This window comes from Typha angustifolia, chromosome 4 (assembly GCF_048772165.1).
Source record: "Typha angustifolia cultivar Huaian chromosome 4, ASM4877216v1, whole genome shotgun sequence".
NCBI classification, from domain to species: domain Eukaryota; kingdom Viridiplantae; phylum Streptophyta; class Magnoliopsida; order Poales; family Typhaceae; genus Typha; species Typha angustifolia.
In genome coordinates this window covers 7,927,058-7,945,593 of record NC_133242.1, presented here as the reverse complement: position 1 = coordinate 7,945,593, position 18,536 = coordinate 7,927,058, and the positions used below count along the sequence as shown (strand labels likewise).

General features: G+C 39.5%; 1 protein-coding gene across 1 annotated transcript; it reads right to left on the bottom strand.

The window, feature by feature from the left end:
• Positions 1-9,646: 9,646 nt before the first annotated feature.
• LOC140758646 (sulfiredoxin, chloroplastic/mitochondrial) lies at positions 9,647-13,371 on the bottom strand. The gene is made up of 5 exons (XM_073094887.1): positions 13,163-13,371; positions 12,911-13,065; positions 10,270-10,303; positions 10,099-10,192; positions 9,647-10,006 (listed from the first exon to the last, which is right to left on the bottom strand). The coding sequence occupies exons 1-5, from the start codon at positions 13,242-13,244 to the stop codon at positions 9,991-9,993; spliced, it is 381 nt and encodes a 126-aa protein (XP_072950988.1). The 5' UTR covers positions 13,245-13,371; the 3' UTR covers positions 9,647-9,990.
• Between the last annotated feature and the right edge of the window lie 5,165 nt (positions 13,372-18,536).

The following is an 18,536-nucleotide window of genomic DNA, read 5'->3' as shown; positions in this document are numbered from 1 at the left end:
GCACTCTCGACCCCTCTGGCAGCTCCAAACGACATGCAACCGGACCAATACGCTCCAACACCCGAATGCATCGCGGTCCAACAGCAAACCGCCTCGATTCTCCAATGCTATATAGCACTCCGGATCATCTATCACCTCCTACAACAATCTCAAAATATCTGGGTTAGATGTACATGCATACCTCATCTCGTCAAGGAAGGGAAAGGTAGGAGATGAATAGGCTGTAAGCTCAGCGGTATCGGGTTGGCACAATAGTGCATCTGCCGCTTTATTTTTCGTTCCCTTTTTGTATTGAATTTCATAATCATACTCCAGAAATTTTGTGACCTATCGCTGCTGTGCTGGAGTGTGTTTGGAGTATGTATGCGCTATCCCATAAAGTATGAAAGGCTCCTTTGATCGATTCGGATAGTGAATCGTCTATCGATCAAATAAAGCCTCTACTTTGTCACCGCATACAGAATTGTCGACATATCTCCCTCATAAGTCGATAATTGCTGAGATTTTTGTGATAAAGCCTTGCTAAGATAGGCAATGGAACGTCCTTCTTGTATTAGTACAACTTCTATGCCAATATCCAACACATCACATTCCACACTAAATTCTTTAGTGAAGTTCGGTAGCGCTAGAACGGGTGTCGTCGTCATTGCCGTTTTTAATTTTTCAAAGGCTAAAGTGGCTTCATTCGTCCATCTAAAAGAATTCTTCTTCAACAAAGAAGTGAGAGGAGCAGCGATCTTGCCATATCCAGCGATGAATCGACGATAATAACCAGTCAGCCCTAAAAATCCTCTCAATCCAGTGGTAGTAGTAGGAATAGGCTATGCGGTCATACATACAACGTTCTGAGGATCCGCCGCTACACCATCCACTGAAATGATGTGGCCTAAATACTCCACCTTTGGTACTCCCCATAGGCACTTGGACTTCTTGATCTTCAATTGGTTTTGCTAACAAATTTAGCACGTCCTCCTAATGCCGCCAATGCTTCAATTCAGTCTTACTGTACACCAAAATATCGTTAAAAAATACCAAGACATACCTTCATAAGAGAGGTCAAAATATATTATTTATGAGACCTTGAAAGGTAGCTGGAGCGTTGGTGAGACCAAAAGGCATCACTCGGAACTCCTAATGCCCGTTTGGAGTCCGAAATGCAGTTTTGTGCACATCCGTCGGGTGAACTCTAATTTGATGATACCTATGTAACAACCCAATCTATAATAAAAAATTAAATAAAAAAAAAAAATTCTGGGCACGACGCGACCGGCCACACTGTGGCCGGCCTCGTGCCCATGCAGCTTGCGTGGTGGGGGCGCCACGTGCCCGCTGCCGCAGCCAATGGGCTGCGACCAGCTGGCCGCGGCGGGCCCCGGCGCCGCCGCAAACCCCCCCCCCCTCACCGCCTTCCCTCTCTCTCTTTAAATCTCTCTCTCTCTCTCCCGGTTGGTCTCTCTCTAAACCTCTCTCTCTCTCTCTCGCCGAGGCCGGACTATCGCCACCGCCGCCACCTCCACGAGCGCCGGTGAGCTCTTTCTCCTCCTCTCTCTTCTTCTCTCTTCTTCTCTCTCTCTCTCTCTCTCTATCTCTCTCTCTCTTTCTCTTTTTCTTACCTTGGGCTCGGGCCCGTCGCAGCCGAGCCGCCGGTGAGAGGCCGGCAGCTGGCTGGCCACCAGCTGCCGGTGCCCTCCCCGCCGGCCCGGGTCCACACCTCCCTCACCTCCTTTCTTCTCTTTCTCTTCTGTTCTTCTTCTTCTTCTTCTTCTTCTTCTTCCTCTTCTTCTTCTTCTTCTTCTTTCTTTCCTTCTTTCTTTCTTTCTTTTTCTCCTTCTTCCTCAGCTTCTCTTTTCTCTTTCTGCACAGTGTTGGGCTCGGCCCAGCACTGTAGCAGACAGTGTTGGGCCGAGCCCAGCACTGATGGCAGTTGTAATTAATTTATTAATTAATTAGTTTATTTATGTTATTTATTTAAGTATTTTGCTTCTTAATTAATGCAATTATTTAGACATTAACTATTTTAATAATATTATATATATCCTTCAATGTATTTTTATTAATGATAATTTTTATAATTAATGATTAATTAGGCATAAATATAGGTAATACTTATATTTATTTATTTACTTACTTATATGTATATTAGATTAATAGATAAATTTATAAATTATAATTATTAGATTTATATTCTAATATTCTTATGATATACATTTTTAAGTAACTCTATTAATTTATTATACATTATTATTTTGTAGCAAATAAGATAATGACTACATAGTCCCTAATTAATCAAGATATAATTTAATTATAATTAGATTTTTATCTATATTTTATTTATAATTAAAATCTAGCCAATCATAAAAACAAGTAGAAATTCTAAAATCTAATAAATCATCATATTTTACTCGAACGGATTATAATGGGATAAACAACTAACTTTATGTTACTTAAACATTTTCAGATCCCGAACCCCTTATTTGAGACCCCGTGGACCTTGCTAGCGATGAGTGTCACTCGGTTACCTGACGGACGTGAGAGATGCGTGGTTTGTTTCTTCTGATCAGTCGGTGAGTAGTCTTATCCTCTAGATCCCTTTCTCAAATTAGGTTATATTATATATTATGTACATGCATGTTTTGGCCTCCAGCATGATTATATGACTTTATATAAAGATGATTTCAGTCGAGCATATTTTATCATGCACTTGATTAGACTGATCTGGGATATGAGTACATTGGTGATATATAGAGATGATTGGAGATGATTATGCTGTTATGGTTTTATGTCGGGATGATTTCTATCATGAGTATGGATGTGATAGATTAGCATGAGTATGCATGTGATAGATTAGCATGAATATGCATGTGTTAGATACATGGTTGGAGTTTGCATTACATCATTTTGCTCTTGATTCCTATTCCACCTAAATTCCTGTTATGCATTGACTTGTTATTGTACTGGATATATGCATATGATCTGTCATTTAGAAGGAAAGCATGAAATGTGATTGATAGGATAGTTAATAGAAAGCGTGAGGATACCCGAGTGGGCGCGAGGGTTAGGACGCGCTTGGTGGATGATTGATCGCTCGACATGGTCGCGATCCTGTTGGCCTTACGTCCGAGGTTGTTAGTCTGTGTGCGCAGCAGACATTCGGACACATGCCGTTCGCCAGGGCATATGTGGCGAGTTATCCTCACGAGATTTCTATCAGCTAGAAGGGTGCCCGGTCTGGATGGATGTTGATACCCTAGCGGATGGCAGGGTATGGTTATATTTGAGATACTCCTTGCGGATGGCAGAGTATACTCTGAGCCTTCGGGCATGATATTGAGACTGGGTACCGGGTGTTGACTGTGCACAGTGGTCTAGTATGATGATATTATATCGAGATGTCGGTGATGATTATGATGTTGAGAAATGCATATGATTTCATTATCATTCGGTTACCTGATTATCGAGTAGTCAATATTAATCATATATGATTGCATTTGATTTCATAGTATTGTCATGGTCGGCATGCATCATGTGTCATATTTGAGAGAGAAAGTTATGATGATTATATGATGTGGTGACCTATTTATTCATTGTCGAGGATTATGTATTCTTATTAGTTATGACATGTTATCTTCTTTTCATTTATGTATTATTGAGGATACATTCATATACTCATTCATGACATGATATTTTTTTCTGATTCATATTATCCAGTACATGATTTACTCTCTGTTTGGCATCACTGATTCGGGGTAAGGTCTATTCACTGAGCCTTTTGCTCATGACTCTCTTTATTTCTTTTCTAACCCCTCAGATTTGTGATACGTGATAGCGACTTGAGAAGATATTTTAGAGCGATGATGAGGTGAGCTATAGATGTGAGATGGTATAGATGATAGTTTATATAGAAATTGAGTTGTACCAATATTTGATATTTGTACTCTTTTGTATTAGACGATGATTTGTATAATACAGGTCGAATCATAGTGTACCCTTGTATTAGTTATTTTAGTTGTATCTTGATGGTTTGTTGTGGCCTGTGTGGGTCCTACCAGATTATGTGGCGGTCTAGTGTATATTATTGTGGACTTTGATATTCATATACTAACAGGTTTATTTGGTTAAGAGTATGATTTATTTGGTGATGGATTATGTAATCATGGATATGTTAGTAGGTGTTATTTGATGATGTCATGATTGTATGTGCACAAGAGTGTATCTGTGCGTGACGGGCCCCGCCCGACCTGTCGCGTGTGCCGCACGTGCCGTGTGGGCGCGTGTGCGTGCACGTGCCCGTGCCGGGCGGGGGCGTTACAACCTGGCTCTCAAGTCAAGCTTACTAAATATAGTCGCCCCTGCAAGCTTGTCCAGCAACTCCTCGATAACAAGAATGGGATACCGGTCCTCGATGGTAATAGCATTTAGTGCTCGATAATCGACACAAAAATGCCATGTTCCATCCTTTTTTCGCACCAAAAGTACGGGGGATGAGTATGAGCTATGACTTGGTTGTTTGAGGCCTTACTCCAACATCTCGACTACAATTTTTGAGATAACTTCTTTTTACACATGTGGATACCGATATGGCCTCACGTTCGCCGGTGGAGCCCCGGGTATAATCTCTATGCGATGGTCCGCCGCTCTCCTTGGTGTCAACTTCTACGGCTCCTCAAACAGTCTAGAAAAGTTATCTAATAAATTAAAGAATTCATTTGTAGTACCTGAACTCGTTTAAGGCTCATCTCCTACTAGTCCTAACTAAAGAAGATAGACCAAATCATACGCACCAAGTAGCCCCACCATAGGCTGCATCGTAAGAATCGGTGAAGTCCGAACACCATCAACCCACACATCTTTGTTTTCTTGTTTATATTTCATCCACATGCTTCAGAAAATCAAATGTGACGGGTCCTAAACTCTATAACCATTGAGCACCAAGGACAATGTCCGCTCCTCGTAGTGCCAACGGATATAAGTCCACAATGATGTCATGTCCTTGCACCCGTATACCGACTCGGCGACACAAGCTCTCCGCCCTAAGCTTCGTGCTGTCTCCAATAGCAACGTCAAACCCCATAATCGGTTCAGCATCCAAACCCAATCTCCTCACTAGCCTCTCGTTTAGAAAGTTATGTGTACTCCCCGAATCGATGAGGATGTGCACACAATGCTTTCTAACGAGTCCGTCTACCCGTAATGTCCTCGGTGCGGAAGTACCTGAATATGCATGCATCGATATTTCAGCTTGGATATCTTCTTCCACGCCCTCCTCAATAGTCTCCTCATGGGTCTCCTCTGGATACACTCCATCATCAACTACCTCATCATCCTCCTCAGGACCATTGATAAGCATCACACTCCCGATCGGTTTAGAACACCGATGACCGAGGGTGAAACGCTCATCACATCGAAAGCAAAGGCCCTTCGCTCTTCGCTCCTCCACCTGGGCAGGTGTGAGAGTTCGAACGAGGGGTCTAGTGTCTCCTCTAACATTAGAAGAAGGTCTCAAAAGTGGTCGTGGTCTAGTAGTCGCAACTGCTATTTTTGAAATCGTAAAATTTCCAGCTGGCGTTCTAGGTGTAAACCACCTATCTCGATTGCCCCAATTGGTTTTCGCTGCCATCTTTAGAGCCCTATGCTTTTGTTCCATCTTCACGGCCTTCTCAAAGGCCTCCTCAAGAGTAGTAGGACATAGAGCACGAACATTTGCTTGTATCTCCTCTCGCAGCCCTAAAATAAATGTACTCATCAATGTATGTTCGGGCCATGGTGGTTCACAATGACTACTAACTCTTTCAAACTTAGCTTGGTACTCTAATATGGTAGTCTTTTGAACCATCTTTCTTAATGTGATAACAAAATCTTCATATGCCACTATCCCAAATCTACATGTAATCCTTCTACAAAAATCAGCCCATCCGATAAATCCACCACCACGAATTATCGATCTATACCAATGCAATGCCATTCCTTGGAGGTGAAAGCTTGCCATCTGGACTTTTGCATCTTCCGCTATACCTTGACAATCAAAATATTATTCAACTTAAAATACCCAATCCGTTGGATCACCGCCTTGGAATTTTAGAAAGTCCAAACGTGCAATTCTCTCTCGAATAGCATTGTCGGGTTCGCGAAAGATCATAGGTTCAGGTCTAAACATTTGTGTATGTTGATCACCTTCTCTAAATCCTCAAGCATGTCCATCACCAACTCCATAGGGATCAACTTCATCCTCTTAGTGCCAATCCTCTTCATCGACGAAGCGCACCGGTGCTGCACGCCTCTTGGGTTCCACCACCGCTGATCTTGGGTTTTGTAATGAAGGTGGGGGATGATGTGAAGGCATAGGTAGGAGGGGATCATTGACACTCATATGACGCACCTAGACCTATGGGGTATCGGTTTTATGGGGTCCCACCGCTGGCCCTTCTTGAAATTCCGTTCGTCGTCGAGGGGATGATGAATCCAATCAATTCACGACATATTCCTTGAATTCATTATGATCATTTTGTATGTTATCAACTCTATGCAATAATATTTGGAACATGCCCCTTAGTTCATCCATATTCAAACCCATGGACATTGGTTGACTCGATCCTATAGCGGTCGCTCCAAAGGAATTGGCATCACGGTTAGGATCATCGTGCATTGAATCCTTCCTTGTCGGTGTGCTCTCCATAGGTCTTCTTGTTGATGTCATCTTCCTTGTTTCAAGCATTAATGGAGGTTTGAGGTTCTTCTACTCTGATACCAAATTGATAAGGCTCTGATACCAAATTGATAGAATTTGGAACCAAAGATAGGCTATACTAAGATTCCTTCAACATCTGAATTTATTATAAAAATCAGTCCGTGCAATCATGAGAAAATATTTGTCAGATATTCTCCGGTACTCAGAAAATTACAAAACTAACTGGGTTGGATTTATAACTTCCTGATCTACAACTTTTGTATTTACACCATTCACAGATTCAAGCTGTAGCAGGGATGAAAATACGGAATAACGTGGGTAATGGTGGTGGTGACGGGTGAAGTGGATGTTAGGGTTATGGATGGGTATGAAGATGAGGGTAGATTGTGGAAGTGATTAAAGGAAGTAGACGAAAGGAACGAAGTGGTCGAGATCCCAAAGAAGAGGGGTGACTCGACAGATGAGGGAGATTAGAAGCGAGGAGAAACCTTGCCAACGGTAGATGTGGAAGGATGATGAAGAGAGAGGAGGGAGAAATCTAGAGAGAAGATAGGAGGCAAGAATTCAATAATCCAATAGTATAATAAAGTTAGTTGTCATTCACATATTTATAGAGGCTAGCCAATAAGTCCTAAAATAATATGAAACCCTAATTCTAGCAGATTCCCATCGATCGTGTTCGAACGCGCCCGATCACGTTCGAACGCACTCAAAAAGCCCTTTCTCTGTATTTGCAAATGCGACAGAGGCGTTCGAACGCAGGCGTTCGAATTTGCCCGACCGCGTTCAAACGCGGGCATTCACAAGGCGTTCACAAGGGCGTTCGATCATGACTCTACCTACGTTCGAACGCAATCTACATGAATTTTATTTTTATGAAAATAAACACCTAATGCAATAAGAAAAGATTCTAACTAAGTGTATCACATTGACAAAAGAATCAGTTGCGGTGGCGAAGTTGACCTTGGCAACATCCTTGCCTCCAAATCTTCTATGCTGTCCATGGGTTGAGAAGTCTCCCCTTGGACTCTTTTAAACATGGCTATGTTTATGGTCATGGTGTCCGAGAAACGAATGCTCTGATATCACTTGTTTATGACCCAATCTAGGCTAGGGGTTTGCGTACGTGTGCAGGAAGGCAGTCTGTGCAATCGTACAAGAATATTCATTAGATATTCTCTCTTAATCAGAAAATTATGAAACTAGATAATTTCATTCCATATTGTCTTGATCTACATTTTAGGTAGTTACATCATTCACAGATTCAAACTGTATCTAAGGAGAAAATCGGCAAAGTTATAGTGGGGGTGTTGATGACATGTAGTGGTGATGAAGGTGGAGATGGAGTGGACGTGGGTTATAGGTAGGGTTTGCATGAGCACACACGAGCCTAATTAAGCCTAGCCTGAGTAAGGCATTGTTGGCTCGGCTCGATAATTCTTTCGAGCCTATTTTGTTAGCTCGGCTCAACTCATTTAAAGCTCGAGCTGAGCTCAAGCCAGGCTCTTAACAAGTCGAGCTAGCAAGCCTCAGGAGTCCATGGGCTTTTTTGACAACTCTAGTTGCATCTACCAAATGCAATATTGTCTCCCAAGCAAGTGGCATGAATAGTCTTTAGTTTTTATTATTTTCTTTAAAAAACTATTTGGAGAGTTTTCCTTATTACGCTTGAATTTAGAGCCTAGCAATAAGTTGCTTGGGGTGTTACAACCCAACACTAAAATAAGAAAAAAAAATGTAATGCATCGCGCGACTTTGGTCAACCTCATGCCATGCAATAGAGGGCACGCCTTGATGGCACCATGCATCCCCAGTCGCTGGTTGGGCCAACCATGTCGGGCCAATTGAGGTGGCGGGCCCCACTATTGCCGTTGTAGAACATTCCCCAATGCCCTCCCCATTCATTACTAATATATTAATAGTTATAATTTTATTAATTATTCATATACATTTATATTCTTGTTAATATATGTATATAATATATTTTAACATTTTGATATTACTTTGTATAAAATAAAATACTAAGCTTACATACTTATTTTTACATAATTGGATAATGACTAATTTACATATAAATAAATGATTAGTTATACAAGAGTAAGAAGATTAACTATGATTAGATCTTGTCTATATTATATTTTATTTATAACTTCATATATAATTATCCTTTTATTCTTATTTTATGATTATATACTTAGACTATTTTATATAAAAAGAGCAAATTTTTTATTTTTAAGTAAAAGAATAATTGGAGATAGTGGTGAGATAATTATGGTTAGTTAAAACCAAAAGAATGATTTTACATAATTATTATTTCTTGTGACTTTACATGATTATTATTTGTTGCTATGTAAATTGTAATAATGAAGTATGCAATGCATAGAGAAAACAATGAAAATTGTTATTATATTTACGAAAGTTGTTAATATTTTTTCTTATACTTCTTTTTCTTTTATTATTGTTTCTTCGTCTTCTTATTCTTTTTCTTCTTCTTTTTTCTATCCCTTTATCATTCTTTCTTTTTTATATACAAGTTTATCTAATTACTTTTTAATTATTAAAGTAAGAGATTAATCAGAGATAGTGGTGAGATAATTATGATTAGTACTATAATCAAATGATAATAATTATGATTTATAACACCATACAAATTAAAAATAGTACTACAATCAAATGACAATATGCATTGGCGGTATTTTCACAAATACTACTAAAGCACATAAAGTAGTAGAAGACCTATAGCGGAATTTGTCTAAACTTGTCTAATTGTCACCGAACAAAGTTTGATGCAGACAAAGCTTTTTATTATCACTTTTGTAAATGCCACTATGATAACACAATGTTACTATTACTTTACCAACGTTTTGCCTAGACTATCGATATAACCTGTACCAACAGTACAATAAATGATACTAAATTTTAGTGGCAACATTCATCCCACATAGAAAAAACCGTTGAATATATCACATAGGTCGGTGTTGACCTACCTGTCATGGCTCTAGGGAGCCTGTCCAAATACTCATATAAATTTATAGGGGTATTTATCTTAATTTTAATGACATTTGCCAATTGTTGGTCTGCCTCATTTCCTTGTAGTAAGCGTACAAACTTTGCTAAGAAACCCATACCCTTAACCCCACATGAAATATTTTCACATATATTTGGTTTGTTCTCAACAAGTGCACCTTAAATAAGAAGATATACTGAAGCAAAAGGAAGACATAATTTCCTTAGATGGAAACATCACTAGTGTAAAGGGCATCATATGTTTGATTTTTGGGATACTATAATGGATATGTTGTTCCTCAACGCATGTGATGCCTGCAATAGAAGCAACAATTTGTACATATTAGAATGGATACTAATAAAAACAAGATCAAAAGAGGAAACAACTAATCAAACACAAAGCAGACCTTAGGGTTTCTTTTGTACCACGTCGAATTTTACAACGAATTGTTGGGAGACCTAGGCGTTGGTGAGCCTCAAAGCGGTGGCATCCAGAAAAACCTACAAGGAGAATGACACAAGCTGCTTCAATAATAGTCTGATTACCGATTTTGCAAAGTGTAAAAATTAGCGCTCACCATAATAAATTCCATCAACTTCGAGCACATCAATCTGCATAATTCCAATAAATTAATGTTAGAAAACAATAGAAATATCGAAGATAAGTTAAAATGGAAAGTATTAGCAATTTAGGTAAGCAATTATCAATTTCTAGACACTTTATTTTTTTTTTTTGGGTAGAACTTTATCAAAGTTTCTCGAGTCTCTGGCTACTTATGCAAATGCCCTAATAAATTATTCCAAAAAAAGGGTTTAAATATGCACAGCATACATTTCTACAAAAGACAAAAATGAAAAGAGTTGTGTTTAGTTATGCAATCGATACTCATCTTATCCAGAATAGTTTTAATTGTAATATTGAGGTATCTATAACACTTCACAATACTATTTTATTAATTAATTTTTTGGGTGATTTATCATATTTGCAAATATTTATTGAGTAATTATATGATAAGTAGCATCCTTCGTGGATTGAATATTACAAAGATGATTTCTCTGTATATTACTTTACAATCTTTACCTATCTATTAACTTTTATAATGATATATTTAATACACTAGATATGGGAATTTTATATATGTTATTTTTAATGCTTTTATTGCATGACCATATGTGGAAAGGTTGTTGACCTCGAGCCTTAAAACCCTTTCTTTTCTCTTTTTAACCCCTGTAACTCCTCTCTCCCATAGTTTTCCTCTACCACAATCCTCCATCCTCTCAAGCTCTCTCTCCCCTATTTTCACTGCCTCCATGGTAGGAGTCTATTAACAACCCCTCCATTGCAAACCCCGATGAGACCCCTAATCTCCTCTCCCTTATATTTTGGTTATTTTACGGGTTTGTGTGTTTCCGACCTTTCGCCATCATTTCTTCTTCAATGAATTTGGTTGACCGACGGCTACCGATCAAGTCCTCCCCTTTGTTAATGAGTTTCCCCTCGTTGAGACTTGTCGATTAAGCCTCTTTGCTTTGCCTCTTGTGAATTGTGGAACCTCCTCATCCCTATTGTAGATAGTATCATATTTTAGGCTAGGCGAGCTCCTTATCTATGGCCTCGTGCCATACAAGTGATACCTCTCCACCAACAACTTTTATGGACTCGTGTAGTGTTGACCCCATCCCTCACCCCTTCTCGGACTTCACTGGTCATCAAGGTCGACCTCTCTCTAGCCGTGTGACCATTGAGTCAAGTGTCATCGTTGTGGGGTCTTCCTGTGCTTAAACATTGAGTGCATCACCTTTTCTTTCCCTTGAGACACAAAACTCAATCACTGGGCTACCGTGGATTGCCGGTAATGTACTTCCCTCTCTAAAATCTCCTAACCTTACTTCCTTTCTGGTCCTCCACCAGTACCCTTGGTGTTAGCACCTTCCTTGCTATTTGTCGGCTATCAATTTGGTAGAGATGGTGGGCCACCTCCCCTTTCCCCAATCATGAGACTCCTCTCGTCCTACCGTGTTATGAAGCCCTTTCCATCTCCTCCTGCCCCCTTATATATCTCTCTCCCTCTCTTTGTGGCTTTGTGTGAGGTTGAGCGGGTATGGGCTATTGGGTCTATTTCCTGCTAAGAGGCTGGGCATGCCAAGCCGAACCCACTCTAGAGCAGGGCCAAACTGAGCCTAACCCAAGCTTATTTTAGCAATCTAATGGCTAAACAATCTTTTTCTTTTTTGATTCTATCTAATTTTGTTCAACCTCATGTTAGTATGAATAATAGGCATTAGTGCAGATCTTTGAGCCAACTTGCGCACACCCAAATTGGACTAGGGTTAGTGAGGAGTCCATATTTGCCGGGGAAATTAGCAAGCAAGTTGACTATCTTCCCTTAGTATTAGTTAATGTTTGCGTGTGGTGGTTGATCATATATAGTTGAATATCTCATGGGTAACATATAGGTCGCATTAAATCATTATATCGCATGACATTTCACATTACTTTTGTTAGTCATGATGATTGTGTGTCTTATGAAAGCTTATTTATAGCGATGATATATAGTTTTATGATGATGTTGTTGCTGTCATATCAATTGATTTGCTTATTGATATTAGCTTGTATGATAGTGCGCTACTTGCACACATACATTACTTTTAAGGGTGTAATCTCTATGTCTCGACAGTACCTAACATTTTCCTAACTAAGATAAGGGGCGGAAGAATTATATTACAATATTATAGAGTACGGTTAATGCTTGAGGTTTTAGTCTATGGATCCTAGATAATCAGGCAATAATTCGCGAAGCTTAGATGGGCAATTATATTAGTGTAAGCTATTTTTGTAAATAAATAAAAACCTAGTCCGGTTTGATCAGAAACTCAGCAAATTGCATAGGGAGCATACAGTTGGCACAAGTGATACAGGCTCTCAAAGAAGCACCTGCACCCTATCATCCAGGCACTGACAATTTATACAGTTGGCACAAGAAGTTCTGTATGTATACCGTAGTGTATGTCAAGTAACAGTAGAATAGATACTACCGTAATCACATCCATAATCCAGGCAGTGTATCGAGGTGAAATTAAAGGGTGTAGTTCAGCAAATCAAGAAAAAAAAAAAAGAAAGAAAATGAAAGAGACTGCCTGAACCACATACATGTTAATAGAAACAAAAGAACTTCTTAAAAAAAAGGGGTGCGGGGGGCTTTCAGTTAGAAAACATACAGGTTCTTGGAGACCAATTTGGCGGATGCTCTCCATGAGCTCCTTCACCTTCTCTGGATCGTTTGCCCGTGTCCTCATAAGTGGCCTCCGTATCTTGTCTAGAGGTATTTCAAGAATCGCAAGGCCACCAGACTTGGGTTTGGAGAAGGGTATCCCTGAAACAAAATTACGAAATAAATTGATACAATCAAATTGCATAGTCGCCCTTACAAATCGACATCCAAACTATAAATAAATTGCCCGGAAGATTACCGTTAGAGGAAGCTGTGATGAGCTTTGGCGAGGTGTAGCACTTGAGGGTCTGGGGGAGATGCACAACAGAAAGATTCGACATTCTTTTTCTTCTATCTTTTTCCTACCTTTCCGCCGCTAAAAATTGTATTTCATGGTGCTCGTATTTTAGTAGATTTGAAATTCGAGTTCCGACTGCACACGAAACATACAAGATTCCAGCGCTTCATACATCCCCGTTTGACTATAATACTTCTGGAAAAACTAAAACGTGTGGCCTTGCTTCGGTGGAACTTCTGAACAAGAAACGTGTTGGTCAGCTAGAAGAGGATTTTCTTTTCCTTTTTCTTTTTAAATATAATTGTCTTTGAAATTTTTAATATAAATATTAAATCATTGGACACTTACTCCGGATATTTGCATCAAAAGCTTCTAAGTTTTAGTCATCTATTTTCTACATTTTATGGATATCTTTTTCTTTTTATTTATAACGGAGTGTATATAATTCAAATATAAGATGCGCACAGGAGTTTAATCTTTTTATTACTAAAATATAAGATCTTTTTGATGAAAATTTCTCCTCCTATAAAAAAATATTATGATTAATTTTAAAAGAAGTTATTATGAAATATTCTTCATAAGTAATCATTAAATTTTAGAAATTTATAGAATAGTCTTGGATAGTTTCTGCCTTATTTTTAAATAATTTATTTAATGATAGATGTTACGATCCAACTACGTGAGTTAAGTTAATCGAGTTAAGTCAAGTCGAGTTAAATTAATCGAGTTAAGTCAAAGTCGAGTTAAATTAATTAGTTAGATTTGCTTATTGTTTTAAATTTAATTTAAGCATGATTCGCTAGAACTTTACTAGAACTTTACTCTTATAAATAGAAATAGTCATGAATTGATTATTATCACATAATGAATCTTTAGTTTAGCCAATTTATTCTTATTATTTTTATTTTTTATTATAGTCATTAGATCATTTTTATTTTTCTAGATATAGATTATAATCGTATAATCCTTCTAAGCTACCAAACCCTAGGCACCATCATGCACCATGAGCCACCCTACTATATGGTCATCCACCACCCACCGACCGCTGCAATGTTAAATATTTTCACTTCTGTCTCGTTTTGACCTTCTTCCATTATTTTATTTTTAACTTTTCACCCAGATCTCTAATTTACTACTATAAAAATTCTCATAATTTTCTTATGTCTGAATCAGTCAAAATCTGATTTATAATATTAGTATTAGAGCCATCGTTCGTTAACCATTGGTAAACATGCAATCCAAGACAAACCGAAGGAGACTACTGCCATAGAAGACCAAGATGACACAACCCATAGATGAGATTGTACCTACTAGTTAGGTCGCACCTTGATTGCCCTTAATGGCTAGAATTAGTGTAGAGATTAAGTTCTGTTTTAATGGATATTAGGGAGAAGTAGATAATATATAGGAGGGGGACTAGAAGCTAGGAGAGGCTAAACCAATGGAAGAGACGGCGTGATTGGCAAGAAGGGAGGAGAAAGAAGAGTTGGCGGCTTGAGATAGAGATGACAGTGAGATAAGGAACGACAAAATAATATGATTTCCCCTTAAAAAGTTTGATCGTCTTGCAACTAGTTCTAGATAGAATTTGCAAGGAAATTTTAGGAGATATTTCGAAGGATCTAGTCGTTAGATCAATGTAAATTTTGATATGATATATTCTAGGAGAGAGCTTTCTAAAGAATCTAGTTTCATGTAAATTAGATGGCTAGATTAGAATATATCTTTAGAAAGGTGGATGAAGGTCGGAGGGTTAGACCTATGGGATTCAGGTCTGTGCGAGATTTGCGATCCATGGGCGGAGGCACGAACTCCTAGGTGAGGTATGGTGGTTGTAGGCCAGTAGTGATGGAGTGGTGTCGGTAGGGATGATGGTGGTGGAAGGTTAGGGATGGTGGAGAGGTTATGGTGATGGTAGAGAGATTAGAAGAATAAAAAGGAGTAAAAGATATAAAAGAGGGAGACTAGAAGTTAGGAAAGACTAAACCATGGAGAGATCGCGCAGTTGGCAAGGAAGGAGGAGGAAGGAAAGTCGATGACTAGAGATAGAGATGAGAGAGAGGTAGGGGGCGATAATGCTCCAATGATTAGATAATGATAAAATTAGGGTTTCCTCCACAAATTTACAAAGGCTAACCCTAGACCGACTATGATCAGGATTCGATCAACTAATACAACTCAACTAGCTCGAGGCAAACTTGGATTAACAAAGACATCTCATGACTAGATTAAAAAATTAATAGACTTGACTAGACTCAATTAACCAATTAACAAATTGAGTCCATATTTAGCAGTGATACGACTCGGTCCATATTGGTTCCACTCTCGACATTGGGTTTATTGGGATGAACATATTTATCTAATTAATTCTTATTTGAAGAAATAAAAGGATTTTTGCTGGGGGCGTTCGAATGCAAGCACTGTGTTCGAATGGGCTATGCGAACACCTGCACGCGTTCACAAAAATAGAGAATGCGATTTGTGCGTTCAAACGCCTACACACGTTCGTAATGACAGAGAACTGTAATTTTGCGTTCAAACGCGATCGGGCACGTTCGAACGCACTACCGTGAAAATTGTTGGTTTGTTAGGATTTTTTTAATTAGTGGATGGGTCTCTAGGGTGAGCCTCTATAGATATATGAAAAAAAAATCTTAATTGGAGTTTATCTGATAATTGAAAATGGCATTGTGCCTTTATCTCCTTCTCTTCTTGCTCTAGCCATTAGCGCTCTCTCCCACCTCCTTCCTTCCATCGCCCTAAGTCTTTAGTCAGCTTTCTCTAACTCCTAATCCCCCTCTTCTACAGCAACTTCTCCCCCTTCGCACTAAGAAATTAACCTAGCACCAATCTAACCATTGAAGGGCTAACAAGCTAGGATTTATGATGGGTTACGGTACCAAAAGATGGTTACAGAACAATTTCTTTAAGATCTGAATTTATTACAGAAAGTAGTCCGCGCAATCGTGGAAAAATATTCGTCAAATATTCTTCTCTAGTCATAAAATTATAAAACCAAGTTGATTAGATTCGTAACTTCCTGATCTCCTATTTACGCCCTTCGTAGATTCAAACTGAAACTAGGGCGAAAACACGAAATAACGTGGTGACGGTGGTGGTGACAAGTGGAGTAGATGTTAAGGTTATGGATGGGTATGGAGATGAAGGTGGATGGTGGATGTGGTTAAAGGATGTAGACGAAGGGAACGAAGTGGTCGAGATCCCAAAGAAGAGGAGTGACTCGACATACGAGGGTGATTAGAAGTTAGGAGAAACCTTGCCAATGATAGAGTTGGAAGGATGGTGAAGATAGAGGAATGAGAGAGTCTATAGAAAAGATAGGAGGCAAGAAATCAATAATTCAATTCCATAATGAATTTGGTTGCTATCCACATACTTATAGATGCTAGCCAACAAGTCTTAATAACAATAAGTAACCCTAATTTTAGAGGATTCCCGTCGATCACGTTCGAATGCGCCCCGATCGTGTTTGAACGCACCTGATCGTGTTCGAACGCACAAAAGACGTTCTCTGTATGTGCGAACAAGATGTAGGCGTTCGAACTCGCCCGACCGCGTTTGAACGCACTTTTCGCGTTCTCTGTATTTGCGAACCTAATGTAGGCGTTCGCAAGGGCATTCGAACGTGACCCCACCTACGTTCCAACGCGACCTACAGGATTTTATTTTAATAAAAATAAACAACTAATGCAATATGAAAAGATCCTAACTACGTGTATTAGTCCACCACGCTTCTCCCACCTTGCCCTCAAGGTGTAAAGTTAGAGAAATGCTCCAAAATATCAGTCTCCAACTCCCAAGTTGCCTTATCGGATGGCTTACTAAGCCACTCAACTAGAATCTCCATCTATAATCTGGTACCATATCGTCGTCGACATCTAGCAAGTACACGAACTGGCTCTACTATCTCTATCTCCTCTAATGGCTCCGGTAGAACTGGTCCAACGATCTCATGATCTCCAATGCACTTCCTCAGCAATAAAACGTGCAAGACAGGATGCACTCTCGACCCCTCCGGCAGCTCTAAACGATATGTAACTGGACCAATACGGTCCAACACCCAAAATAGACCAAAATAGCGATGAGCTAACTTTTGGTTACGCATCGAACGCAAGGTCACCTGTCGATACGGTTGCACCCTCACAAACACCCAACTATCGATGTCAAACTCCTGCTCCCTATGGCTGCAATCATAAACTTGCTTCATGTAGTTTTAGGCAAGTTTAAGATGGGTATGCAACCTCCTCGATGTGGTGTCTCTATCCATTAAAACTAAGTCTACCTCTGTTTGATCTGCAGATGATATTAGATCATAAGTACGTAATGTCGGAGCCGTGTCTCCATACACCATCTCAAATGGAGTCATGCTAATGCTGCTATGGTAGGCGGTGTTGTAAGACCACTCCGTCCACGGTAAGAACTTCAACTATTGTCTCGGCATCTCTTACAACAAAGCACCTCAAGTACTGCTCAATGCCTCGATTGACCATCTCGGTTTGGCCGTCCGTTTGTGGATGGTAGGCCAAACTGAAATTCAATCGAGTCCCCTGCAATCTGAAAAACTTCATCCAAAAGTCGCTCATAAATACACGATCCGAGACAATTGTGCATGTCATGCCATGTAATCGAGCAACATCTCTAATAAAAATTTCAGCCACCAACTTGGTTGAAAACGGATGTGACAATGCCGAAAAATACGCATATTTGCTCAATCTATTAACCACCACAAAGATAACAGAATAATCACGTACTAGCGGAAGATCCTTTATAAAATCTATAGAAATGTCTTCCCAAACATTGTCCAGTATAGATAAAGGCTGAAGTAGTTCGACCGGTTTCAATGTGGTTGCCTTAGCCCTTTGACAGATTTCACAAGCATGGACAAAATTTCTCACATCTCGCCTCATTCCTGGCCATGTGCAACTTTGAGATATCCTCCTATAAGTCCTCAAGACACCCTCATGACTAGCCTTCAGAGTTTGGTGGCAGTGCTCCAATAATTCTACCGCAATCCATCATTTGCAAGCACTCGAATGTATCCGCGATCCAGCAGCAAACCGTCTCGATTCTCCAACTGGGGATGGCGCTACGGATAAAGGTTGAAGTAGTTCGACCAGTTTTAATGTGGTTGCCTTAGCCCTTTGATAGACTTTACAACCACGGACAAAACTCCTTACATCTCACCTCAATCTTGGCCATGTGCAAATCTGAGATATTCTCCTATAAGTACTCAAGATATCCTCATGACCAGCCTCTAGAGTTTGGTGGAAGTGCTCCAATAATTTTTGCCGTAATTCATCATTTGCGGGCACCC

Coding starts and splice junctions, on each gene's coding strand:
- LOC140758646 (XM_073094887.1), bottom strand. CDS start 13,244: ATGTCGAATCTTTCTGTTGTGCATCTCCCCCAGACCCTCAAGTGCTAC. Junction 13,066..13,162: donor CATCACAGCTTCCTCTAACG/GTAATCTTCCGG, acceptor ATTTTGTTTCAG/GGATACCCTTCTCCAAACCC. Junction 10,193..10,269: donor AGTTGATGGAATTTATTATG/GTGAGCGCTAAT, acceptor TTCTCCTTGTAG/GTTTTTCTGGATGCCACCGC.